The 23,635-nt window shown below is 36.1% G+C and overlaps 8 protein-coding genes and 1 pseudogene across 9 annotated transcripts; all 9 read right to left on the reverse strand.

Annotated features, from left to right (window-relative positions):
* Positions 1-44: 44 nt before the first annotated feature.
* On the reverse strand, positions 45-1,797 carry LOC148167984 (UDP-glycosyltransferase UGT5-like). The gene is made up of 3 exons (XM_088045529.1): positions 1,504-1,797; positions 645-1,454; positions 45-594 (listed from the first exon to the last, which is right to left on the reverse strand). The coding sequence occupies exons 1-3, from the start codon at positions 1,748-1,750 to the stop codon at positions 95-97; spliced, it is 1,557 nt and encodes a 518-aa protein (XP_087901655.1). The 5' UTR covers positions 1,751-1,797; the 3' UTR covers positions 45-94.
* Positions 1,798-2,303: 506 nt separating this feature from the next.
* Positions 2,304-4,104, reverse strand: LOC148167985 (UDP-glycosyltransferase UGT5-like). Its single transcript, XM_088044650.1, has 4 exons — positions 3,823-4,104; positions 2,955-3,767; positions 2,686-2,905; positions 2,304-2,639 (listed from the first exon to the last, which is right to left on the reverse strand). Exons 1-4 carry the CDS (start codon positions 4,064-4,066, stop codon positions 2,348-2,350), a joined length of 1,569 nt encoding a protein of 522 aa, XP_087900776.1. The 5' UTR covers positions 4,067-4,104; the 3' UTR covers positions 2,304-2,347.
* A 372-nt stretch (positions 4,105-4,476) lies between these two features.
* On the reverse strand, positions 4,477-8,346 carry LOC148167986 (UDP-glycosyltransferase UGT5-like; annotated as a pseudogene). Its single transcript, XR_015770730.1, has 5 exons — positions 8,016-8,346; positions 7,337-7,960; positions 5,081-5,269; positions 4,812-5,031; positions 4,477-4,765 (listed from the first exon to the last, which is right to left on the reverse strand). The product of XR_015770730.1 is annotated as a UDP-glycosyltransferase UGT5-like (transcript).
* On the reverse strand, positions 6,929-7,308 carry LOC148167987 (UDP-glucuronosyltransferase 1A1-like; the record flags this gene model as incomplete). The annotated part of the gene is made up of 1 exon (XM_088044953.1): positions 6,929-7,308. A coding segment is annotated over one exon (360 nt), but the record flags the coding sequence as incomplete, so codon positions are not given.
* Positions 8,347-10,314: 1,968 nt separating the features above from the next.
* Positions 10,315-12,192, reverse strand: LOC148167988 (UDP-glycosyltransferase UGT5-like). The gene is made up of 4 exons (XM_088045410.1): positions 11,833-12,192; positions 10,965-11,777; positions 10,691-10,910; positions 10,315-10,644 (listed from the first exon to the last, which is right to left on the reverse strand). Exons 1-4 carry the CDS (start codon positions 12,074-12,076, stop codon positions 10,356-10,358), a joined length of 1,566 nt encoding a protein of 521 aa, XP_087901536.1. The 5' UTR covers positions 12,077-12,192; the 3' UTR covers positions 10,315-10,355.
* Positions 12,193-14,151: 1,959 nt separating this feature from the next.
* Positions 14,152-16,005, reverse strand: LOC148167989 (UDP-glycosyltransferase UGT5-like). The gene is made up of 4 exons (XM_088045413.1): positions 15,682-16,005; positions 14,814-15,626; positions 14,543-14,762; positions 14,152-14,496 (listed from the first exon to the last, which is right to left on the reverse strand). The coding sequence occupies exons 1-4, from the start codon at positions 15,923-15,925 to the stop codon at positions 14,214-14,216; spliced, it is 1,560 nt and encodes a 519-aa protein (XP_087901539.1). The 5' UTR covers positions 15,926-16,005; the 3' UTR covers positions 14,152-14,213.
* Positions 16,006-17,360: 1,355 nt separating this feature from the next.
* On the reverse strand, positions 17,361-19,403 carry LOC148167990 (UDP-glycosyltransferase UGT5-like). Its single transcript, XM_088045411.1, has 4 exons — positions 18,855-19,403; positions 17,989-18,804; positions 17,722-17,941; positions 17,361-17,669 (listed from the first exon to the last, which is right to left on the reverse strand). Exons 1-4 carry the CDS (start codon positions 19,096-19,098, stop codon positions 17,387-17,389), a joined length of 1,563 nt encoding a protein of 520 aa, XP_087901537.1. The 5' UTR covers positions 19,099-19,403; the 3' UTR covers positions 17,361-17,386.
* A 101-nt stretch (positions 19,404-19,504) lies between these two features.
* LOC148167991 (UDP-glycosyltransferase UGT5-like) lies at positions 19,505-21,358 on the reverse strand. Its single transcript, XM_088045412.1, has 4 exons — positions 21,000-21,358; positions 20,135-20,947; positions 19,869-20,088; positions 19,505-19,818 (listed from the first exon to the last, which is right to left on the reverse strand). The coding sequence occupies exons 1-4, from the start codon at positions 21,241-21,243 to the stop codon at positions 19,536-19,538; spliced, it is 1,560 nt and encodes a 519-aa protein (XP_087901538.1). The 5' UTR covers positions 21,244-21,358; the 3' UTR covers positions 19,505-19,535.
* A 99-nt stretch (positions 21,359-21,457) lies between these two features.
* LOC148167992 (UDP-glycosyltransferase UGT5-like) lies at positions 21,458-23,549 on the reverse strand. The gene is made up of 4 exons (XM_088045415.1): positions 23,214-23,549; positions 22,361-23,164; positions 22,096-22,315; positions 21,458-22,047 (listed from the first exon to the last, which is right to left on the reverse strand). Exons 1-4 carry the CDS (start codon positions 23,455-23,457, stop codon positions 21,768-21,770), a joined length of 1,548 nt encoding a protein of 515 aa, XP_087901541.1. The 5' UTR covers positions 23,458-23,549; the 3' UTR covers positions 21,458-21,767.
* Positions 23,550-23,635: the final 86 nt, after the last annotated feature.

Here is a 23,635-nt window from a genome sequence, read left to right on the forward strand (position 1 = left end):
AAATTTTGCTTTGAGGAATTGTTAGGGATAAACGATTAAAGAACTTTGACACTTACATAACTTTATTTATCTTCAATTTAATAAGATAACATCTCTAATCAGTCTTTGATTTGGTGCCCTTCGAGCACACTCTTCGATAAACCCATTTGATCAGAAGCCAAGAGACAAACAACCAAGTCAAAACTATGACCGCCAGGACCGCAATGACGTCCAAAAGCAAATATTTGTACCACGGAAGTTCCACTCCTGCGACTTTCAAATGTGGGGCTCCCCGATGTCTTATTACGTACTCCACCCAATAAACTGCAGTGTCCATCGGTTTGACTGGACGATCGTGGAAAAGTTCCGATCTTCGTTTCGCGTTTTCTTTATAACTGGGATTATTAATGATTTCGTTGATATTTTCCAAAAGAAAATCTTCTTTAATTTGAGGGAAAGTTACGAATCTTCCGAAACCATTGGTCATGGCGAAATGGGCGTTCTGGAACTGATCCCCGTAGATAGGGATTACTAGAATTGGTACCCCACTGTAGGCAGTCTCGCAGGAGCTTACAAAACCTCCATGGGTGATGAAGAGTTTTACATTGGGATGAGCTGATGAGAACGCAATGTTACAAAGGTTTTTATTACTAATAAATACTTACCAAGAATGTCAGCTTGGGGTGCCCATTTGATGATTTTAACATTATCCGGTTTTCCGGGAAGTTCGTCATCTTCCCATTTCCACAGAACTTTTTGCTTCAGTTTCGAAAAGGCGTTAATAAACTCTTGGCGTTTTTCCACGGGGAACTTTGTTCCTTGTAAATTCGATCCCATGCTAAAGTAAATAACACCATCTTTAGCACTGTCGAAGTACTCCTGTAATTCCTTGGGGAGCTTCTTTGGAGGTTTCATGTGAAAACCTCCCACTTCAACCATATTAGGAACGGAAGGAACAGGTTGGTTAAGACTGGGATGTCCATTTAACAATACCAAAGACGTGTTGTAAAGAATGTCATTCAAGTCACCACCTCGAGGAATGTATTTTTTCACATACTCATTTTGTTGAGGGTAAAAAATATAGTGGTAGAGTAGATAATTAAACCCATCGAGAAGGGTGTTGGTAAGTCTGTCGCAGAATCCCATGGGATGATAGTACGTACTTAGCATGTTAGGAATGTAAGAAGGTGGTGACGGGTTGCCCATTAGTGGGTTAATCCAAAAGTTCTGCCATACTGGATTGAGGACGACTAGAGGCGCGTCATAATGCGTAGCGAAAGCTTTGAAAGCATCGCTAAGAAAATTATCCGTGACGACTAAATCGAATTTTTCGTCAGAGTGTAACAGGTTTTGGATGTTGGTATGGTTAAGGAGCACCTCCATGAATTTTCCAGTCATTGCAGCTACAAAGTATGCACCCACAAATGGATTCAACCCTTCTCTTTTAAACATGTTGTGTTCTTTGGTTTTATCTTCTAAAAAAGAAAAATTATATTAAAATAAAGACGGAAAAATAAGACTTACTAGATTTTTCTTCGAATAGATCAGAAAGTAGAACTTCTTTGAATCGTCCATGCTTTGGAGGCTCCTTTTCACCAAATGTGTTTATAAAAGTAACTTCGTGTCCTCTGTCAGCAAGCTCTAATAAAAGAGCTCTGGCGAGGTTGTAGTGGCTCGTTCCAGGCAGGGGCCAAATGCCCAAAATTCGGGCACTGAATGTAGAAGACGCAAGAACTAAAAAGAAAGTGGCAAATAAAGTTATATTTGCCATTTCGTGTATTGACTTTGACAGTGAAGTAGCTTAGAAATGTTCCTATTATATTACGAATTATGAAAGTTATCTTGTTTGCACTTCAGAAGATAAAATTAGACACGTAGCATTCAAAAGGTCGTCGATAAGTTAAATTTACCTGTTAGCTACGTGTACTTTTAATAATTATATTACTAATGTTTTCTTCAAAATTCAAGATACGATGAGAACTCAAGTGTGTCTTTGTTTAAACATACACTAGAGTCAACAGACACCTAATGTATGTACGATTGCTATGCTATGAAAAAATTGTTTTAGTTTGTAGAAACTAAGGTGTTATTTTAAAATCTAAAAATGGTGGATGCGCTTAGTGAACAAACTGTTTGCTTAATTTAGGAGTTTTACTTTTTTTATACTCCTATCTACATTACACAATATGAGACATTAATTCAATGACTAATCATAAATAGATAAAAGGTGTTTTCGGTTACTTCAAGTTACGAAATCTTTTAATTCAACCAACTCTGGTTTAAAATTACGTAACATTTTGTAAGATGGAATAATAAAAGCGATATTAATTGACACATAAGTTTTATTTTATCTTACGTTTTTACAGTCCTACGATTTCTTAACTTTTTTACTTTTGCTTTTGCTTTTTGAACAGAATTTATGACAAACTAACTTAATACAGTAGCATGAAACTAATCCCCAAGCGGCTGCTATCACGGATAGGAAGCCTATGACGTCCAGAAGGTGGTACTTGTACCAAGGAAGGTCAACTCCTGCTACTCTCAAGTGTGGCGCCCCTTTATGACGAGCGACATACTCAATCCAATAAATCGCAGTATCCATGGGGCTTCTTTCGCGGTCATGAAACAGCTCAGACTTCTTCTTTGCGTTTTTCGCATATCTAAAGAATTTTGTTAAAACTGTTTATAATATTCCTTTTATCTTACTTGGGATTGTTCAACAGTTCTTGGAGTTTTCCAGTCAATGCTTCTTCCGTTATCTCGTTGTAGGGTAACATTAGACCGAAACCATTCTTTTCAGCATTTTTGGCGTTTAATTTTTGGTCTCCAAAAATGGGAATTGCTAAAATTGGGACACCATGGTAAATAGTTTCAGTGGTACTCAAATAACCACCATGCGTAATGAAAAGCTTGACGTTAGGGTGTGCTAAAACATTTTGGTTATTGACAACGAAACCACAGATCTAAAAATTTACCAAGAATATCCTGCTGCGGTAACCATTTTCCAAGCTTAACGTTTGAAGGTTGTCCAGGTAAGACATCTTCCTCCCATTTCCACAAGACTTTGTATTTTAATTTCGCGAATGTCTTCAAAATAGCGTCTCTTTTTTCTACTGGAAATTCCGCGCTTTTTAAATTAGAACCCATACTGAAGTAGATCACTCCTTCTTTAGAACCATCAAGAAATTCTTGTAAGTCTTGCGGGAGTTTTTTTGGGGGTTTAACATGGAACCCCCCAATATTAATCATATTAGGCACGTACGGAACCGCTTGGTTAATGCTGTCATGAGAATTCAATAACACGATGGACGCATTGTAAATGACGTCATTAATATGTGGACCATTTGGTATGTATTTTTGAATGACGGCATTTTGCTCAGGTATAATGTAGAGATCAAAGAAAAGTTTGTCAAAGATGGTCACAAAAGTATTTTTCACTCTATCACAGAATGACATAGGCACAGGGTAGTCTGTTATCACGTTGGGAATATACGATGGAGGTGATGGATTACCCACAAAACCATTTATCCAAGAATTAGGACCGACGGTGCTCAATACAATTAATGATGCTCCAAAATGTGTGGCCAATGCTTTCTGGGCATCATTGAAAAATTGTTCAACTATTACAACATCAAATTTCTCGTCGGAATGAATTAATTTTTGGACTTCTTCATTTTTGAGTACAAGTTCTTGCATTTTCGGCATAAGATATCCAATAAAAAGAAGGCTTACCAACGGATTCGAATCCGCACGATCGAACATAGAGTTTTTGTCATCTTTTTTCCATTCTGTGTAATTTTTGTGGTAAAACTTGTTCCGTTAATAATACAAATGTCAACTCACCTTGCATGTAATCTACGGTCTCTTTGACGACAATATCGCGGTAACGACCATTTTTTCCAACTTTTGGTGGCTCTTTTTCGCCTAAAGCACTAATCATGGTGACATCGTGTCCTTTTTCAGCCAATGCTTTTGTTAAACTACTTCCAAGGTTGTAATGGCTGCGAGCAGGAGCAGGAATTAGGGCCAAAATTCTGGCGCAATCTCCAAGGTATATACAGAGTAGAAAACACAATATAGTCTTCATGGTTTGGACGATAAACTTCCACTATCATGTTTGGTGAAAGATTTATACGTTATCAACAAAGTGCTTATATGTTTTATCTTGACTGAACCGCAGTCTCATCATTCAGAAATGTTATGGCTTGTCATCAGATGACATAACAAAATACATCTAGAGATACAGGCGCACGTGGTGCTAATTTTTAGTTGAGTACCAATAAATTCCAATCTCTATCTATTTGAAGTTTTGTTGTTAAAAATAAACTTCCAATAAGTCGGTTATTGAAATACTCCTAATTGTTAAAAAATCCCAATAAATGAAATCTAATTAATCAGTACATTTTGTTCTAATGTTTTCTGATAGGGAGTAATAAAGGTGATACAATACTTATTTTATACTTTTATTTTTATTTTATCTTACATTGTTTATCAGCCTTACGATTTCTTCACTTTTTGACTTTTATTTTTTTTGGAACAGAGTTTACGACAAACCAATTTAATACAGTAGAATGAAATAAATGCCCAAGCGGCAACTACCACGGATAGGAAGCCTATGACGTCCAGAAGATGGTACTTGTACCAAGGAAGGTCAACTCCTGCTACCCTCAAATGTGGCGCCCCTTTATGACGAGCGACATACTCAATCCAATAAATCGCAGTATCCATGGGGCTTCTCTCGCGGTCATGGAATAGTTTACACTTCTTTTTTGCGTTTTTCGCATATCTAAAGAATTTTGTTATAACTGTTTATATTATTCCTTTTATCTTACTTGGGATTGTTTAAGAGTTCTTGGAGCTTTTCGGACAATGCTTTTTCCGTTATCTCATTGTAGGGTAACATTAGACCGAAACCATTCTTTTCAGCATTTTTGGCGTTTAATTTTTGGTCTCCAAAAATGGGTATTGCTAAAATCGGGACACCGTGGTAAACAGTTTCAGTGGTACTCAAATAACCACCATGCGTAATGAAAAGCTTGACGTTAGGGTGTGCTAAAACATTTTGGTTATTGACAACGAAACCACAGATCTAAAAATTTACCAAGAATATCCTGCTGCGGTAACCATTTTCCAAGCTTAACGTTTGAAGGTTGTCCAGGTAAGACCTTTTCCTACCATTTCCACAAGACTTTGTATTTTAATTTCGCGAATGTCTTCAAAATAGCGTCTCTTTTTTCTACTGGAAATTTCGCGCTTTTTAAATTAGAACCCATACTGAAGTAGATCACTCCTTTTTTAGAACCATCAAGAAATTCTTGTAAGTCTTGCGGGAGTTTTTTTGGGGGTTTAACATGGAACCCCCCAATATTAATCATATTAGGCACGTACGGAACCGCTTGGTTAATGCTGTCATGAGAATTCAATAACACGATGGACGCATTGTAAATGACGTCATTAATATGTGGACCATTTGGTATGTATTTTTGAATGACGGCATTTTGCTCAGGTATAATTTTGGTACAATTGTTTAAAATACGATTATAAACAAACCCTGAAAGTTCCCCATCATTCCCGTGTATGAAATTTTTTTTATTTAAGGTCAAAGGTCAAAAAATGAGTTTCGCGATTTTCAGCAAAACGGTAAGTTTTATCATAAAAATACCTTAAACTAAAATTGTAGATCATAAAATTATCTATAAAAATATATCAACACTTTTTTTCCTACAAGCTACCGTTTCAGAGATAAAGCGATTCAAAAAGTTGTAACAGTTGTAATCGTCATAACATGTATGAGTACCGCCACGTATATTTATCTCTAGAGTTGTAATATTATATAAGTATAGGTTAAAATATTTTTCTATCGGTCATTGTAACTTTCACTTAAAATATAAAATATCAGGTATAAAATGAAACCCAGTCCCTTCATTTAATGAATAAAATACCGTGAGTTTAGTCTGAAGCACTGCGCTATAGTGAAGAGCTTGTCTTCCTCCAACCTCGGCTGCTGCTCACCAACATCTTCTTCGGGTATATTACCAAGTTCAAGTGTGGCTTGGTTTTCAGAAAGACCCAAGAGACTGGGGTTGGAAGTTAGTAAACAATGAATTCGAACCAGTTCCAACTTTGCTTCCACCTGCGGCGGAAAAATTACTAAACGCAATTTTTTGCAACTGCAAAAAGGGATGCAGCGCTAAATGTGGTTGCAAAAAAGTGGGACTGTTCTGTTCTCTGGGGTGTACAAGTTGCCAAGGCAAGTCATGCTCTAATGTTAAATTATCAACAATTGATGATAATAAACCTAAAACGAGAATGAAGCTGAAGAAGAACAAGAAGAAAATCGAGAAGCAGAATTGGAAAATTACGACTCAGATGAATAAATGTCTCAACTTTTTTTTATCAACATCGCTTTTTTTGCTAATATCCATTATTTACAATAATTTCAATTAAACAGGATCGTTACTGACTTGTGGAGTAGGCCTACTGGGGAAACCACGTTAAAAAAAACGCGCCAAGTACACTATCTCATAGGTGGCTGTTACAACTGTTTGAATCGCTATATCTCTGAAACGGTGGCTTGTAGGAAAAAAAGTGTTGATATATTTTTTATAGATAATTTTATGATCTACAATTTTTGTTTGAAGTATTTTTATGATAAAACTACCGTTTTGCTGAAAATCGCGAAAAACTCATTTTGTTGACCTTTGATCTTAAATAAAAAAAATTCCATACACGGGAATGATGGGAAACTTTCAGAGTTTGTTTATAATTGTATTTTGAACAATTGTACCAATATTCAGCTTGTTGCGAATTTATGTAGCACCGAATGTCTAATTTGACCGGACTAGTACATTTTGTCCTAATGTTTTCTGACAGGGAGTATTAAAGGTGATACAATACTTATTTTATACTTTTATTTTTATTTTATCTTACTTTTTTTATCAGCCTTACGATTGCTTCACTTTTTTACTTTTATTTTTTTTTGGAACAGAGTTTACGATAAACCAATTTAATACAGTAGCATGAAATAAAAGCCCAAGCGGTAACCACCACGGATAGGAAGCCAATGACGTCTAGAAGATGGTACTTGTACCAAGGAAGGTCAACTCCTGCTACCCTTAAATGAGGCGCCCCTTTATGACGAGCAACATACTCAATCCAATAAATCGCAGTATCCATGGGGTTTCTCTCGCGGTCATGAAACAACTCAGACTTCTTCTTTGCGTTCTTAGCATATCTAAAGAATTTTGTTAAAACACTTTGTATTTTAGTTTCGAGAAGCTTCTCAAAATTGCGTCTCTTTTCTCCACCGGAAATTCCGCACTTTGTAAATTAGAACCCATACTGAAGTAGATCACGCCTTCTTTCGCATCATCAAGAAACTCTTGTAAATCTTGAGGTAATTTTTGGGGGGGTTTGACATGGAACCCCCCAATATCAATCATATTAGGCACGTAGGGTACCGGTTGGTTAATGCTATTATGAGAATTCAATAACACGATAGATGCGTTGTAAATGACGTCATTAATATGTGGACCATTCGGTATGTATTTTTGGATGACAGCATTTTGTCCAGGAATAACATACAAATCAAATAAAAGTTGGTTAAAGATGTTCAACATCGTATTTCCCACTCTATGGCAGAATGACATGGGAATAGGGTAGTCTGCTATCATATGAGGAATATACGATGAAGGTGAAGGGTTACCCACAAAACCATTTATCCAAGCATTAGCACCAACTGCGTTCAATATAACTAATGATGCCCCAAAATGGGTGGCCAATGCTTTTTGCGCATCGTTGAAAAATTGCTCCACTATTACAACATCAAATTTTTCGTCGGAATGAATTAATGTTTGGACTTCTTTATTCTTGAACATAAGTTCTTGCACTTTTGGTATTAGAAACCCAATAAAAAGAAGGTTAAGCAAGGGATTTGAATCCGCACGATCGAACATAATGTGGCTGTCATCCTTTTTCCATTCTGGGTAATTGTTGTGAAAATTTTGGTTACATTAGCAGTACAAATCTCAACTTACCTTGCATGTAATCTACAGGTTCTTTGACGACAATATCGCGGTAGCGACCATTTTTCCCAACTTTTGGTGGCTCTTTTTCACCAAAAGCACTAATCATAGTCACATCGTGTCCTTTTTCAGCTAGTGCTTTTGTTAAACTGCTTCCAAGGTTGTAATGGCTTCGAGCAGGAACAGGAATTACAGCCAGAATTCTGGCGCAATCACCAAAATACATACAGAGTAAAAAACATAAAGTGGTCTTCATGATTTGGATGGTAAACAACAACTGTCATGTTTAGTGAACTTTTTATACATTATCAACCTAGGACGCGCTTATCTCGACTGAACCGCAATTTCATACTCATAATTTAGAAGTAGTACTGCATGTCATTTGATGATATAACGAAATAAATAGAGTAAATGACAATGTCAAGCAACTTTTAGTTGAGTACTTTTACGGAATTTTGTAAGTTTGGTTTAACTTTGTTTACATCAATGAAAGACGATGTGAATTTGACAAATCAAAAGAACGCCAGGCCTTGTTTACCTAGCACATTATGCCTAATTATATAAATTTCACGATTCTACTGTCACACACGTTCAGAAGATATGCAATTTATTAATCAATTCAATTAATCGTGAGATTTTTTTATCCATATAAATACTGTTTCATCTTCTAATTTGTGGACATTTCTGGTCTGACATCTGACAAATAATAACAGAATAGAAAAAATAAATAAAATAAGGTTTTTTACAACCCCGAAACCAATACATACTAATCTTTGCGCTAATAATATAAGCTCTCTAAAGGCTGTTAGGTAACATTACAGTTATAGACTAATGGCTAATCATGGAAGATAAAAATTTTGCGAAAATCCAGTTGTCTTTCGACCAAATGATTAATATATATGTCACTGAAATCAGTGGCGCTAATAAGAGGAAGAAATAGTAGTGCAAATTTGTTTGCAGAAAGGAGAGAAAACCAATTTTCAATAAATGTTCAAAGTGGCCATATTTTTGGTTAATGCAAACATATGACCGCCGTCATAACGGTATGTTTATTGGGCGCCAGATGAGTATATTTTCACAATTACGAACCAACTACTGTTTCAGCACTTTCAGTGATACAAAATAATAACTGTCAATTTGACATTTATCAAAAACTACCTAGAATGACTTTGATTCAAAATTCAGTGTTTTTTTTGCAAATTGATCTCCGATTGGTTAGAAATAAAGGCTTCTAGCTTTTAAACGGTTGAAGATAACTCAAAAAAAACTTTGAATTATTACTTTTTACGACTGCTTCCATCACCTCTTTTGCTATATTCGTAACGTTACCTAACACTCTGTTTACTTTCTTCTTTTTCATGGTGTTTTTTTTACCAATTAGTAATGATGCCTAGACACTGTATAGTAACTTATTAATTATAGAGAAGATAATATGTGGCGCCCTATAACAATTTTATCGAAACATGAATATTAAGAGGTATTTAATGCGTTTCTATGCTTACATTTAAAGTAAATCATAATAGTAATGATACAAATAATTCATAATAACATAGTTACTGTTTCATAACAGCATAGTTACCGTTTCATAATAGCATAATTAGTTGCACTTAATCCATAATATTCAATGTATTTTCGGAAATGAAAGCGACTCCAAAGACCAAAAATTTGAAGATTTCTATTTATTTATCTTAATTGTATCATAAAATATTTTGGAAAATCTTTCCTCGCTGTTTCATCGCGTTCAAAACTCAAGTAAAAAATTGGAAATTTGTAGAACTTTTTTGTGCTAGCATTGCAACCTTCGTGCATGTTTCGATAAAGCTTTGTATTTACTACGGATATTAACTAATTCATAAAAAAAACTCGGACGTTAACAAGTAACGTTCTCGTTTATTATGAATTACTTAATATCCTTCTCAAATAAATAGCTATTATGATGAACTATTGGTAGAATCAGGTTGCTTGAAGTTTAATAATTTGAACCTGCCGAGCTTTTATCATTTTATTTCTGTTTCGATGAAAACTTTTCACTGGCATCCTGGAGAAAATTATTTAGTGATTTTAATTATTAGCTTTTTCTTAGAAATGTTATTGGTTGTAGGAAGATAAATTAATTAGAAGTACCTAATAAACATTTAAAGCGAATAAAATTATTATTTACTGTTTGAATATAACTTAATTAGCTGAGAAATGTAACATCTTTTTAAAATAGCGTGCAAAAATTCTTATTGCGATGAATGAGAGTTTGTCATCGGTGGCAATCGATTGTACTCAATATCTTCTAAGATGGGGTAATAAAGGTGATAAAATACTTATTAAATCTTTTATTTTATCTTACATTTTTCATCAGCCTTACGATTTCTTTACTTTTTTACTTTTATTTTTTTTGGAACAGAGTTTACGACAAACCAACTTAATGCAGTAGCATGAAATTAATGCCCAAACAGCAGTCACCACGAATAGGAAGCCTATGACGTCTAGAAGATGGTACTTGTACCAAGGGAGGTCAACTCCTGCTACCCTTAAATGTGGCGCCCCTTTATGACGAGCGACATACTCTATCCAATAAATGGCCGTATCCATGGGGCTCCTCTCACGGTCATGGAATAGCTCAGACTTCTTTTTTGCGTTTTTGGCATATCTAAAGAATTTTGTAAAAACTATTTATATCATTCCTTTTGTCTTACTTGGGATTGATCAACAGTTCTTGGAGTTTTCCGGTCAATGCTTCTTCCGTTATATCGTTATAGGGTAACATTAGACCAAAACCACCCTTTTCAGCATTTTTGGCGTTTAATTTTTGATCTCCAAAAATGGGTATTGCCAAAACCGGAACACCGTGGTAAATTGTTTCAGTAGTACTCAAATAACCACCATGCGTAATAAAAAGCTTGACGTTGGGATGTGCTGAATAATACATTTCAATTCATCGTTAGCATAATCAAATACTTTGAAATTTACCAAGAATATCCTGCTGGGGTAACCATTTTCCAAGCTTGACGTTTGAGGGTTGTCCAGGTAAAACATCTTCTTCCCATTTCCACAAGACTTTGTATTTTAGTTTCGAGAATGTTCTCAAAATAGCGTCTCTTTTCTCTACCGGAAAATCCGCACTTTTTAGATTAGAACCCATACTGAAATAGATCACGCCTTCTTTTGCACCATCAAGAAACTCTTGTAAATCTTGAGGTAATTTTTTAGGGGGCTTGACATGGTACCCGCCAATATCAATCATATTAGGCACGTAGGGTACCGGTTGGTTAATGCTACTATGGGAATTTAACAACACGATGGATGCGTTGTAAATTACATCATTAATATGTGGACCATTCGGTATATATTTTTGTATCAGCGTATTCTGCCCAGGTATAACGTAGAGATCAAATAAAAGTTGGCTAGCGATGCTCAAAATAGTATTTTTCACTCTATTACAGAATGACATGGGTACAGGGTAGTCTGCTATCATGTGAGGAATATAGGATGGAGGTGAGGGGTTTCCCACAAAACCATTTATCCAAGCATTAGCACCGACTGTGCTCAATACAACTAATGATGCCCCAAAATGGGTGGCCAAAGCTTTCTGGGCATCGTTGAAAAATTGTTCCACTATTACAACATCGAATTTCTCATCGGAATGAATTAATGTTTGGACTTCTTGATTCTTAAGCACAAGTTCTTGCACTTTCGGTATTAAATATCCAATAAAAAGAAGGCTAAACAACGGATTCGCATCCGCACGATCAAACATATTGTTTTTGTCATCTTTTTTCCATTCTGTGTAATTGTTGTGGAAAAATTAGATACATTAACAGTGCAAATCTCAACTTACCTTGCATGTAATCTACAGTTTCTTTGACGACAATATCGCGGTAGCGACCATTTTTCCCAACTTTTGGTGGCTCTTTTTCACCAAAAGCACTAATCATAGTCACATCGTGTCCTTTTTCAGCTAGTGCTTTTGTTAAACTACTTCCAAGATTGTAATGGCTGCGAGCAGGAACAGGAACTAGAGCCAGAATTTTGACGCAATCTCCAAAATATACACAGAGTAGAAAACATAAGATTCTCTTCATGATTAGAACGGTAAACAACAACTGTCATGTTTGGTAAACCTTTTAAACATTAATACCAATAATCTACGATGCGCTGAAATATTTTATCTCGACTGAACCGTAACCTCATACGCAACATTTAGAAGTACACTATTGCATGTCATTTGATGACATAACAAAGTAAATAGAGTCGAGGCCAAGGACAGGCTAATTTTAGTTGAGTACTATTTAGGAGTAATAAATTCCAGATTAAAATATGATGGTTCAAATTTAAACTCGGCATTGTATGAGAGTGTACCCTTGTCTAAAAGTTGAGTTACTACAGGATGATACTTAATCAATGACTGCTGTTGTAGCTTTACAGCCCCAAAACCAATAATTACTAATCTTTGAGGTAATAGTCATTGCAGGGCCGTACTAATGAAATTCTCTACTTCCTTCTTCCTTCTCTCTAAACCTCCTTATTTTTAGTGGTGTTTTTTCAATCGATGATGTGATGACTAGTCATTGTATATTACTTATAAAAGATAAGATGAGAGACAACAACACCTACATGGCGCCTTATGACATTTTTTGCGATGAACTATTGGGTGAATGAGGTTTATGTATTTGAAATTCAGTAATTTGAACCTGCCGATTTCTTATCATTTTGTTTTAAACAAAATTTTTTCACTGGCTTTCTTGGAAAAGATTATTTTTTATTTTGCTGATTTTTATTACTCGTTTTTTATTAGAAATGTTATTTGATTGATTCGTGTTAGGAAAATAAACTAATTACATATTATTATTGAACATGTAAAGCTAATCAGACTATTGTTTATTGATTGTACAAGGTGTTCCGCGGAAATAACATGAAAATTTGAATTTTATTTTTTTTCTGCTCTCCGGAACCTTTAAATTTCGGTTATTGAAGGATTGTATTTTCAGAGGTTCTAAATTTGAGAGCCATTTTTAGGATCCAATGTTATTGTGGGATTATTTAAAAAATTGAATTAAAAATGTAAAATTTCAAATTTCCTACTCGAAATTCCAAAGTTGGTGTTACTGATAAATTGAAAAGCAGTCACGACATTGTCTAAGCTAACCTTACTTACAAATCTTTATTTTGCAGTCAGTCTTTGAAATTTCGAACGGAATTTTTAAAATTTTAGATTTTTGAATTCCATTTTTTCACTAATGCCGTAATAACAGAATTCTAAAAATAGTTCTCTGAATTAAAATTTTCTAGAGCACAATCCGCAATAAATTAAATTTAATTTGAAGGTTCGATAGAACAGAAAAAAAAAAATTCAAATTTCCATGTTATTTCCCCTATGTTCAGCAATCCGCGCGGAACACCCGGTATATGATTTAATTAGCTGAGGCATGTAACTTTTTAAAAAGCGTGCATAGTCATTGGCAATCGAATGTCGCTTATTTTGTACCTTATGTTTTCTAAGATGGGGTAATAAAGGTGATAGAGTACTAAGGAGTTTTATTTTATCTTACATTTTCTATCAGTCTTATTTATGATTTCTTCACTTTTTTACTTTTATTTTTTTTGCAACAGAGTTTACGACAAACCAACTTAATGGGTAGCATGAAATTAATGCCCAACCACGAGTAGGAAGCCTATGACGTCTAGAAGATCGTACTTGTACCAAGGAAGGTCAACTCCTGCTACCCTTAAATGTGGCGCCCTTTTATGACGAGCGACATACATTTTTTCCAACTTTTGCTCTTTTTCACCAAAAGCACTAATCATGATAACATCGTGTCCTTTTTCGACCAATGGTTTGGTAAACTACTTCCAAGGTGATAGTGGCTGCGAGCAGGAACAGGAACTAGAGCCAGAATTCAGGCACAATCTCTAAAATATATACAAAGGAAAAAGCATAGTATGGTCTTCATGTTGTGGATGGTAAATTTTAACTGTCATGTTTGGTGAAGATTTTATAGTACGTGGTCAACAACGTGCTTAAATGTTTTATCTCAACTGAACTTAAGTCTCATACTGTAGAAGTATTATTGCATGTCATGTGATGTTGTAACAAGTACAGGATCCGACAACACCTAATTCTCAGAGGTATTTATACTAAAATCAAAGATGCCAGAAATTGAAAGTAGGTACTTTATTTATAAATATAAACGATGAATCTCACATAATCGCTTATTTTAGTTAATTTTTCTTTACTTTCTTATTTTTCTTCGAACACAAACTTCGACTTACTTTTCTTAGAAGAACGCAAGTTAAAACAACCCCCAATAAAGTTCCTATTGCAAGAATTGCAATAACATCAAGCAGCAAGTACTGATACCAAGGCAAGTCAGTTGCTGCAACTCTCAAATGAGGTGCCCCTTGATGACGAATAACATAGTCAACCCAGTACAGAGCCATATCCATTGGTTTGACTTCGCGATCGTGAAAAACCTTGGATATTTTTTTTGCATTATTTGTGTACCTATAAAAAACATTAGTTTAGTAAACTTCAGTTTTTCAAAACGCACTTGTGGTTGTTTAAGAGTTCCGTGATCTTTGTTGTCAGGGTTTCTTCATTCAACTCTTTGAAAGGCAATACAAGTCCAAAACCTTTGAGAACCGCAAGTTGTGCATTCAACGGTTGGTCTCCATAAATTGGTATTGCGAGCACTGGCACTCCGTGGTACACCGTTTCTGTGGTGCTCAGTAATCCGCCGTGGGTGATGAAGAGCTTAATATTAGGATGTGCTGGAATTAAGACACATAGTCAAATAATAAGGAGACAGAGAAGTGGAGTACCCAGAATGTCTTGTTGCGGCAACCATTTTCCCAGTTTGACATTCTCTGGTTGTTCGGGTAAGACATCGTCTTCCCATTTCCACAAAACCTTTTGTTTTAACTTGGAGAATGTCTTGAGAATCGCTTCGCGTTTTTCAGCAGGAAGCTCGGAGCTTTGTAAGTTAGAACCCATGCTAAAATAGATAACGCCTTCTTTGGCATCATCTAAAAACTTCTGCAAGTTTTCCGGTAGTTTCTTCGGAGGTTTAATATGAAATCCTCCAATTTCAATCATATTAGGTACATGTGGCACTGCTTGATGTATGCTCGGGTGCGAATTTAACAAAACCAAAGAAGTATTATACATGACGTCGTAAAAGTCAGGAGCGTTGGGTAAGTATTTCTGAGCAATTTTTTTGTATTTGGGATATAAATATAGATGATGAACTGCTTCATTTAGTAGACGTATCAAAGTATTTTTCACTCTTTCGCAGAATGTCATTTGAGGAGAAAAACTCAGAAATGTGTCCGGTACATAAGAAGTTGGCGATGGATTGCCCACGGTTGGATTTACCCAAAAGTTCGCTCCATGGGAAGTGAACACAATTTGGACTGCATCGAAGTGTGCAGCGAGAGATTTATGAGAGTCGCTATAGAACTGTTCGACTATAACAGCGTCGAATTTTTCGCCAGAATTAATGAGTTCTTGGACCGCTGGTTCTCGGAGCGATAAATCGCTGAGGTCGCTTATCAAATAAGCAATAAAGGGGACACTTATAAAAGCACTCAATTCGCCTATGTCGAACATGTTGATATTATCTTCCTTTTTTCGTTCTGGAAAAAGTTGACAAATTGCATTTTAATTACAAATATTTATTTTAAAGTTTACCTTCATATTCTTTCACTAATTGTTGAAGTACAATGTCTCTGTATTTTCCTCCTTTTGGTGGTGTTTTTTCACCGTAAGGACTAATGACAGTTACATCATGACCACGTTCTGCCAAGGCTTTCATTAACGCGCTGCCAAGAATGTAGTGACTTTTGCCGGGTAAAGGAAAAATTCCAAGAATACGCGCACTCTCTGCAGTCCATGTTAAAAAAAAGAAAACCGACACGAAGAAAAAGATTTTCATTTTGTTATGAAGTGCTTAATACTCTCGTTTTCAGACTAGTGTACAGTCAATCATGACTAGACACTGTGCTTTAAAAAGAAAAGATAAGATAAGGTCAATATTGCCATTAGTCATTTCATTACATTGTCAAAATTTTCTGCGAGCTTCTATCGTTGGCTCAGAATCTTTATCTTTTTAAGTATGTTCTTGACAATTCTATTTTTTCATTAGAAGTGTTCATATTAATAGGTATAAGTAATTTAACTAATTTATTATTATTATTGAACAACGAAAGTCATTGAATTTTTTTTTTACACGGGGCTTAATAATTAGGTTTGATTGGCTAATTGCATCTCTAAAGGCGGAAATAGACTTTCGAGAAACTTGCGTGAATTCTAGCCCGAGTTCTTGCTTACGTGTTTACACTGTTTTCGAGAAATTCTGCAAGTTTCTCGCGCGAGAATCTGGTGAGTTGTGGCTTTTGCAATTTCTCACAGACCTCTAATTTGGAAAAGTTGAGGGAACTCGCGCGAAATCAAAAATGCTTGTATACACTGGAGCGAAAATTTCGCGTGAGTTCTTATAGGCCAGTCAACAAGAACATCGGGTATACGTGAAAAATAAACAAAATTCCAAAAATTTTGAAATTTTCGTCAAATGTGTATTAAGTAAGAAGAATGATAAATCTCAATTTGCAGCATCGTAGGAGGTCCGGAAGTTACTTAAAAAAATTGAAACGCGTTATTTTCTTTAACCATGCGAACAAAATTACAAAAGTCTTGCAAACTTAATACAATGAAAAACAGTATTGTTTGTATCTTGTATTAAATTTGCAGCTATTTTTGACATCCGGAACTTGATGATTTAGTAAAAATTAATGTTTCTATTAATAACTCAGAGAAAAAAATTGCAAAAGTTTTGCAAATTTGTTAAATTGTGCTTAAAGTGGCTTTGGATATTGACGTAAATTTGCAGCATTACAGAATGTACGGAACATATTGCAATTCTATTTGACAATTCGATATTAACAATTTTCGATCGAAATAGCCGAACAAAATTCCAAAAGTTTTGCTAACAAGTTGCAAATGACGAGAATTCAATTACAAACACATTCTTAAATTTGCAGCTTCTATGAGCTCCGGAACATTGTTATATCACAATAAACATTAAATTTTTGACGAATTTAAAAGCGATGTCGCTCGTTACGAGAGTGCAACAAAACAACAATACATATTTACTCACCTCAGTAACATAAATTACCTATTTCAATTTTTCGTGGGCCAATGAAATTATTCTTTTTTTCGGTTCTAATCCGAATTCATTTCGTTCCTCCGTTTTAGAATGAAGAAAGGAGTGTATCTTTAAATCCATTGATAAAATCCGAGTTTGAATGTATTTTTTAATAAAACTTGAAACAAATACATTTTTTAATAACCGTCATTACAATAATAAACAATTCTTCTCTAAAATCATTTATTTTGGTTAATTTTTTTTCACTTTTTTAACTTTCTTCGAACAAAACCTTCGAAAAATCTTTCTCAAAACAACATAAGTCACAAAAGTTGCCAATAAAATTGCCACTCCAAGAACTGCAATAACATCCAGTAGCAAATACTGATACCAAGGCAAGTCAATTGCTGCAACTCTCAAATGAGGTGCCCCTTTATGGCGGATTACGTAGTCTATCCAATACAGAGCCGTATCCATTGGTCCGGCCTCCCGATCGTGGAACACTTTAGATATTTTTTTCGCATTATTAGCGTACCTATAAATAACTAGTTAAATAGTTACGAAAATTTTTGTCTTTGGGGACGAACCTGGGGTTGGTTAACAGTTCTGTGAGTTTTTCCGTCAAAGTTTGTTCATTTAATTCTTGATATGGTAGAGAAAGTCCAAAACCGTTTAGGATCGCAGTTTGGGCGTTCAATTTTTGGTCCCCATAAATGGGTATTACGAGTACTGGTACTCCATTGTACACTGTTTCGGTGGTACTTGATAACCCACCGTGGGTGATAAAGAGTTTTATATTAGGGTGTGCTAAAATCTAGATGGTTAAAATGTGAAGACATGAAGAAAATGAGAACCTAGAATGTCTTGTTGCGGCAACCATTTTCCCAGTTTGACATTTTTTGGTTGTCTGGGCAAAACGTCATCTTCCCACTTCCATAAAATCTTCTGCTTTAATTTGGAAAATGTGTTAAGGATCGCTTCGCGTTTTTCAACTGGAAACTCGGCGCTTTTTAAATTAGAGCCCATGCTAAAATAGATGGCACCCTCTTTAGCACTATCCAAAAACTTCTTAAGGTCTTCTGGTAGCTCCTTCGGTGGTTTTATATGAAACCCTCCGATTTCAACCATGTTAGGAACGTGTGGTACTGCTTGGTGCAGACTCGGATGTGAATTTAACAACGCCAGCGATGTATTATACAAAGAGTCGTAAAAGTCAGGAGCTTTGGGTATAGTCTGCTGGACTACTTTTGCATATTTTGGGTATAAATAAAGATTATGAACTCCTACATTCAGCAAGTAAACCAAAGCGTTTGTTAGTCGCTCACAGAATGTCATGTGTGGGGGATAGCTAAGAAACGTATCTGGGACATAAGAAAGCGGCGATGGATTTCCTACCGTCGGATTCAACCAAAAATTCGCTCCAACCGAACTGAACACAATCTGAACCGCATCAAAGTGTGCGGCAAGAGATTTATGGACGTCGCTATAGAACTGCTCGACTATAACAGCGTCGAATTTTTCTCCAGAATTGATAAGTTCTTGAACTACGGCTTCTTTAAGCGCGATCTCACCAAAACCGCCCATCAAAACAGCAACAAATGGGACGCTGACGAAGGCGCTCATTTCACCTACATCGAATAAACTTTTATTCTGCTGTTCTTTCCTGCGTTCTGCAACATATTTATTTAAAATTGACGACTTTAGGTACGGTTTATTTTACCTTGATGTTGTTTTGTTACTTCGGTAAGAATGATGTCTCTGTACTTTCCTCCTTTTGGTGGTTCTTGTTCTCCAAAAGGACTGATGACAGTAACATCATGTCCATGCTCTACAAGAGCTCTCATCAATGCGATACCAAGAATATAATGACTTCTGCCAGGAAAAGGAAATATTCCGAGAATACGCGCACTGTCGACTGTCCAGGTTAATAGCAACAAAATTGATAACAGCGAAAAGGTTTGCATTTTGTCATGCAACAGTCAGTTTTATCGATGTTGGACTACTATGTATATAAAATCACTTTGCCAATGCAATACTTCACTTGGAATTACGGTACGTGAACTAATTTAACGAGGAACGAGGAGACAAGATTGCCTTTTAATTTGCACTTAGTGATATGAGTTAACCTTTTTTTACATTAAATCATATGTTGGATAAGATTTCAAGTCCACCGATTTGTTGCGCCAATCAGATTTCTGATTACAAAACGATCTTAACTCACCGCAAATTCAAATCCTATGATACTCAATTGATATTAGACATAATGATTGGCAAGTTAACATTATACTGGTGATAATAATGTGTGAGTTAGCTATTATTATCACAGCCAATTGGACTATTAATAGACCAAGGAATTTAAAGAAAACAACATTTATTTATAATTTGTTTACTAAATGAATGCTCAATTCTTTTTTATCTTCTTATTTTTCTTCGAACACAACTTTTGACATACTTTCTTTGCGACAATGCAAGTGATGGCAGTAGCCAATATGCCTCCTAATGCAAGAACTGTAAGAACATCCAATAATAAGTACTGGTACCACGGCAAATCAATTGCTGCAACTCTCAAATGAGGTGCCCCCTTATGGCGAATAACGTAATCGACCCAGTACCGGGCCTTATCAGCTGGTTTGACTTCCCTATCGTGGAAGAGTTTAGATACTCTCTTCGCGTTAATGCCGTACCTGAAAAAACCATAAATAAGTCTGGCAAACTTCAGATTTTCAATAGATACTTGGGGTTGGCTAAGAGTTCCGCGACTTTAGCTGTCAGAGCTTCTTCGGTCAACTCTTGGTATGGTAATGAAAGTCCAAAACCTTTGAGGATTGCAGTTTGAGCATTCAATTTTTGATCTCCAAAAATTGGTATTGCCAAAACTGGGACTCCGTGGTAGACCGCTTCAGTGGTACTCAATAAACCACCGTGAGTAATGAAGAGTTTTACGTTAGGGTGTGCTGCAATCAGATAATTAAGGAATGAGGATATAAATAGAGCAAGTACCTAAAATGTCTTGTTGCGGTAACCACTTCCCTAGCTTAACATTTTCGGGTTGTCCAGGCAAAACATCGTCCTCCCACTTCCACAAAACCTTTTGCTTCAGTTTGGCGAATGTCTTGAGAATGGCTTCGCGTTTCTCAATGGGAAGTTCAGCACTTTTTAGATTCGAACCCATGCTAAAATAAATAACTCCTTCTTTAGCACCGTCCAAGAACTTCTGTAAGTCTTCAGGTAGTTTCTTTGGTGGTTTAATATGGAATCCTCCAATTTCAACCATGTTGGGTACTTGTGGCACAGGCTGATTTATACTCGGATGCGAATTCAGTAAAACTAACGAAGAATTGTACAAAACGTCGTAGAATTCCGGGGCGTTGGGTATGTACTGTTGGGCAACTTTTGCGTGTTTTGGGTACAAATACAAATGGTGAAGTCCCACATTAAGTACGTAAATTAAAGTGTTCGTCAGTCTCTCGCAAAATGTCATATGAGGGGGATAACTCAGGAATACGTCAGGGACATAAGCAAGCGGTGATGGGTTCCCTACCATCGGGTTTAACCAAAAGTTGGGTCCAATGGTACTGAAGATAATTTGTACGGCATCAAAGTGTGCAGCGAGGGATTTATGGGCGTCGTTATAAAATTGTTCAACTATAACAGCATCAAATTTCTCGTTAGATTTGATGAGTTCTTGAACTGATGGTTCTTTGAGCGTCATTTCGCCGATACCTCCCATTAAAGCAGCCGTAAAAGTGATGGCGAAAAAAGCGTTCGCATCTCCCATTTCAAACATGTTTTGATCGGACGTTTCATGAAGTTCTGGAATTGTTATTATAAAACCACCAGAGGCCACAATAATTTTTTTACTTACTTTCATATTCTTTTTTCAGGTCGCTAAGAAGAATATCTCGATATTTACCACCTTTTGGTGGTGTTTTTTCACCAAAAGGACTGATCACAGTGACATCATGACCACCTTCTGCTAAGGCCCTCATTAACGCGCTACCAAGAATATAGTGACTTCTACCGGGTAAGGGAAATATTCCAAGAATTCTCGCACTGTTTGCAGTACATGTTAAAAATAACAAAATTAACACCACTGAAGTTATTTTCATTTTAGCATGCAACGTTTAATGCTGTCGATTTTACACTGGTTTGTGATAATGTGAGCACTAGTGATGTTTGTCTATCAAATCGCTCTGACTGAAGGGCAAGGTCTGTAGTAGGATAGGTAGAGAAACATGCTATCTTTTCAGTCATTGGTGGGATTGTTTAGGAACGTCATAAATACAGAGTAACATTGGGTGAAGGTCAATAACTCAAATTAAGTCTAGATGAGAAGATTTGTGGTTTAATAATTATATTATATTATTACACACATTGATGGCGGTGAGTCGACGCTTCTTTATCTTCAAAATTAGACTTGATAGTGTAGGTACTTGTTTAGAGTATTGAGTAATAAACGTTTGAGTTACGCAATGACTTCAAATGATTGCGTAATATTGAAAAATGAGGAGTTGGTGAACCCACGCCAAAGTCTCGTCCTAAACAAAGTCAAGAAGATCGATAACGTTAGCGGAACAACAAGTCCGAGAAGTAAAAATTTTATGAATTCGGTTACTTTTCTTGCAAAAAAAACCTAATTCTTTTTTACTTTATTTTTCTTCGGACACAACCTTCGATACACTTTTCTTGCAAGAACCCAAATGAGCGAGGATCCCAAAAAAGTTCCAACTGCGAGAACAACAATAACATCCAACAACAAGTATCGATACCATGGTAAATCAATTGCTGCAACTCTCAAATGAGGTGCCCCTTGATGACGGATAACATAGTTTATCCAGTACAGAGCCGTATCCATTGGTTTGACTTCCCGATCGTGGAAGAGTTCAGATGCTTTTTTTGCGTTGTTTACATATCTACAACAAACGTATAAGTTTGATAATCTCCAGTTTTTAGAAACATGCTTGGGGGTGGTTAAGAGTTCTTTGAGTGACGTTGTTAGAGTTTCTTCATTCAGGTCGCGGAAAGGTAGTAAAAGCCCAAAACCGTTAATATTGACGGTTTGAGCATTCATATTTTGGTCCCCAAAAATTGGTATTACCAGTACTGGGACTCCATGGTAAACAGTTTCTGTGATGCTCAATAACCCACCATGAGTGATGAATAGTTTTACGTTAGGGTGTGCTAAGATTCGTAACAATTAAAAAGAATGAACACATGAGGAATTACCTAGGATGTCTTGTTGAGGCAACCATTTTTCCACTCTGACATTTTTTGGAGCTGACAAGCTAATATCGTCCCACTTCCATAAAACTTTCTGCTTCAGTTTGGAGAATGTCCTGAGAATTGCGTTAAGTTTCTCAACAGGAAACCCAGCGCTTGCAATGTTCGAACCTAGGCTAAAATAAATGACACCGTCTTTAGCATCATCTACAAACTTCTGCAAGTCCTGAGGTAGTTTCTTCGGTGGTTTAACGTGAAAACCTCCGATCTCAACCATGTTAGGCACATGTGGCACTGGTTGATTTACACTCGTATGTGAATTCAACAAAACTAAAGAAGTATTATGCAAAACGTCGTAAAAATTATGGGTGGTGGGTATGTACCGTTGGGCAGCTTCTGCGTATTTTGGGTACAAATAAAGATAATAAATTCCAACATTCAGTAGGTAAACCAAAATGTTTGTTAGTCTTTCATTGAAAGTCATAGGATACCCCGCGAATAAAGTTGGGACATATGAAAGCGGCGATGGATTCCCCACCAGTGTATTTACCCAAAAGTTTGCCCCAACAGTACTGAACACAATTTGAACTGCGTCGAAGTGTGCAGCTAAGGGTTTATGAGCATCGGAAAAAAATTGTTCAATAATAACAGCATCGAACTTTTCGCCAGAATTGACCAGTTCTTGGACTACTGGTTCTTTAAGCGAAATTTCCCCGAAATCAGCCATGAGGGTGGCAATAAGAAGATCGCTAAAAAGGGGGTTCATTTCACCTATTTCAAAATAGTTGACGGTTTCATTTCTTTTATGTTCTGGAAAAATTGTATACCATTATTATAAGTTCACCTACTTTTAACTTACTTTCATAATGTTTCATCATTTCGCTAAATCGAATTTCTCGGTACTGTCCCCCTCTTGGGGGTTGTTTCTCTTCAAAAGCACTGATAACAGTGACATCATGTCCCTGTTCTGTGAGGGCTCTCATTAAAGCACTACCAAGAATGTAGTGACTCCTGCTTGGGAAGGGAAAAATACCAAGAATTCGCGCACTGTCTGTTGTCCATGTAAAAGACAAAAAAATTAACACCGGGATAGATGCATACATTTCGTGATGGTGTTAATGCTGTTGATTTTACAATAGTCTAACTTGGACTTTCGCGTTTGCTTATGCATTTTATCAAGGTGAAAAATGTGAAATGGATGAAGGTCAGTTTAAAAAAACAACGTAAAAAAAGATTTGTGGTTAAGATTACATTTATTTAAAATACGAATGGACAGACTAA

Source organism: Gnatocerus cornutus, chromosome 9 (genome assembly GCF_029298725.1).
Source record: "Gnatocerus cornutus isolate USDA-ARS CGAHR chromosome 9, icGnaCorn1.1, whole genome shotgun sequence".
Classification (NCBI taxonomy): Eukaryota; Metazoa; Arthropoda; class Insecta; order Coleoptera; family Tenebrionidae; genus Gnatocerus; species Gnatocerus cornutus.

What these genes read in the sequence shown, in the direction of transcription:
- LOC148167984 (XM_088045529.1), bottom strand. Translation starts at nt 1,750, where the DNA reads ATGGCAAATATAACTTTATTTGCCACTTTCTTTTTAGTTCTTGCGTCT. An exon ending in TCTATTCGAAGAAAAATCTA is followed by an intron (nt 1,455 to 1,503) that starts GTAAGTCTTATT and finishes TTTCTTTTTTAG; the next exon opens with AAGATAAAACCAAAGAACAC. An exon ending in ACCCCAAGCTGACATTCTTG is followed by an intron (nt 595 to 644) that starts GTAAGTATTTAT and finishes CGTTCTCATCAG; the next exon opens with CTCATCCCAATGTAAAACTC.
- LOC148167985 (XM_088044650.1), bottom strand. Translation starts at nt 4,066, where the DNA reads ATGAAGACTATATTGTGTTTTCTACTCTGTATATACCTTGGAGATTGC. An exon ending in ACCGCAGCAGGATATTCTTG is followed by an intron (nt 2,906 to 2,954) that starts GTAAATTTTTAG and finishes AAAATGTTTTAG; the next exon opens with CACACCCTAACGTCAAGCTT. An exon ending in GAACTGTTGAACAATCCCAA is followed by an intron (nt 2,640 to 2,685) that starts GTAAGATAAAAG and finishes AAAATTCTTTAG; the next exon opens with ATATGCGAAAAACGCAAAGA.
- LOC148167988 (XM_088045410.1), bottom strand. Translation starts at nt 12,076, where the DNA reads ATGAAGAGAATCTTATGTTTTCTACTCTGTGTATATTTTGGAGATTGC. An exon ending in AACTGTAGATTACATGCAAG is followed by an intron (nt 11,778 to 11,832) that starts GTAAGTTGAGAT and finishes ACAATTACACAG; the next exon opens with AATGGAAAAAAGATGACAAA. An exon ending in ACCCCAGCAGGATATTCTTG is followed by an intron (nt 10,911 to 10,964) that starts GTAAATTTCAAA and finishes TGTATTATTCAG; the next exon opens with CACATCCCAACGTCAAGCTT.
- LOC148167989 (XM_088045413.1), bottom strand. Translation starts at nt 15,925, where the DNA reads ATGAAAATCTTTTTCTTCGTGTCGGTTTTCTTTTTTTTAACATGGACT. An exon ending in ATTAGTGAAAGAATATGAAG is followed by an intron (nt 15,627 to 15,681) that starts GTAAACTTTAAA and finishes AACTTTTTCCAG; the next exon opens with AACGAAAAAAGGAAGATAAT. An exon ending in GAACTCTTAAACAACCACAA is followed by an intron (nt 14,497 to 14,542) that starts GTGCGTTTTGAA and finishes TGTTTTTTATAG; the next exon opens with GTACACAAATAATGCAAAAA.
- LOC148167990 (XM_088045411.1), bottom strand. Translation starts at nt 19,098, where the DNA reads ATGCAAACCTTTTCGCTGTTATCAATTTTGTTGCTATTAACCTGGACA. An exon ending in AGTAACAAAACAACATCAAG is followed by an intron (nt 18,805 to 18,854) that starts GTAAAATAAACC and finishes AATATGTTGCAG; the next exon opens with AACGCAGGAAAGAACAGCAG. An exon ending in GAACTGTTAACCAACCCCAG is followed by an intron (nt 17,670 to 17,721) that starts GTTCGTCCCCAA and finishes AGTTATTTATAG; the next exon opens with GTACGCTAATAATGCGAAAA.
- LOC148167991 (XM_088045412.1), bottom strand. Translation starts at nt 21,243, where the DNA reads ATGAAAATAACTTCAGTGGTGTTAATTTTGTTATTTTTAACATGTACT. An exon ending in CCTGAAAAAAGAATATGAAA is followed by an intron (nt 20,948 to 20,999) that starts GTAAGTAAAAAA and finishes TAACAATTCCAG; the next exon opens with AACTTCATGAAACGTCCGAT. An exon ending in ACCGCAACAAGACATTTTAG is followed by an intron (nt 20,089 to 20,134) that starts GTACTTGCTCTA and finishes ATCTGATTGCAG; the next exon opens with CACACCCTAACGTAAAACTC.
- LOC148167992 (XM_088045415.1), bottom strand. Translation starts at nt 23,457, where the DNA reads ATGTATGCATCTATCCCGGTGTTAATTTTTTTGTCTTTTACATGGACA. An exon ending in GCCTCAACAAGACATCCTAG is followed by an intron (nt 22,316 to 22,360) that starts GTAATTCCTCAT and finishes TACGAATCTTAG; the next exon opens with CACACCCTAACGTAAAACTA. An exon ending in GAACTCTTAACCACCCCCAA is followed by an intron (nt 22,048 to 22,095) that starts GCATGTTTCTAA and finishes CGTTTGTTGTAG; the next exon opens with ATATGTAAACAACGCAAAAA.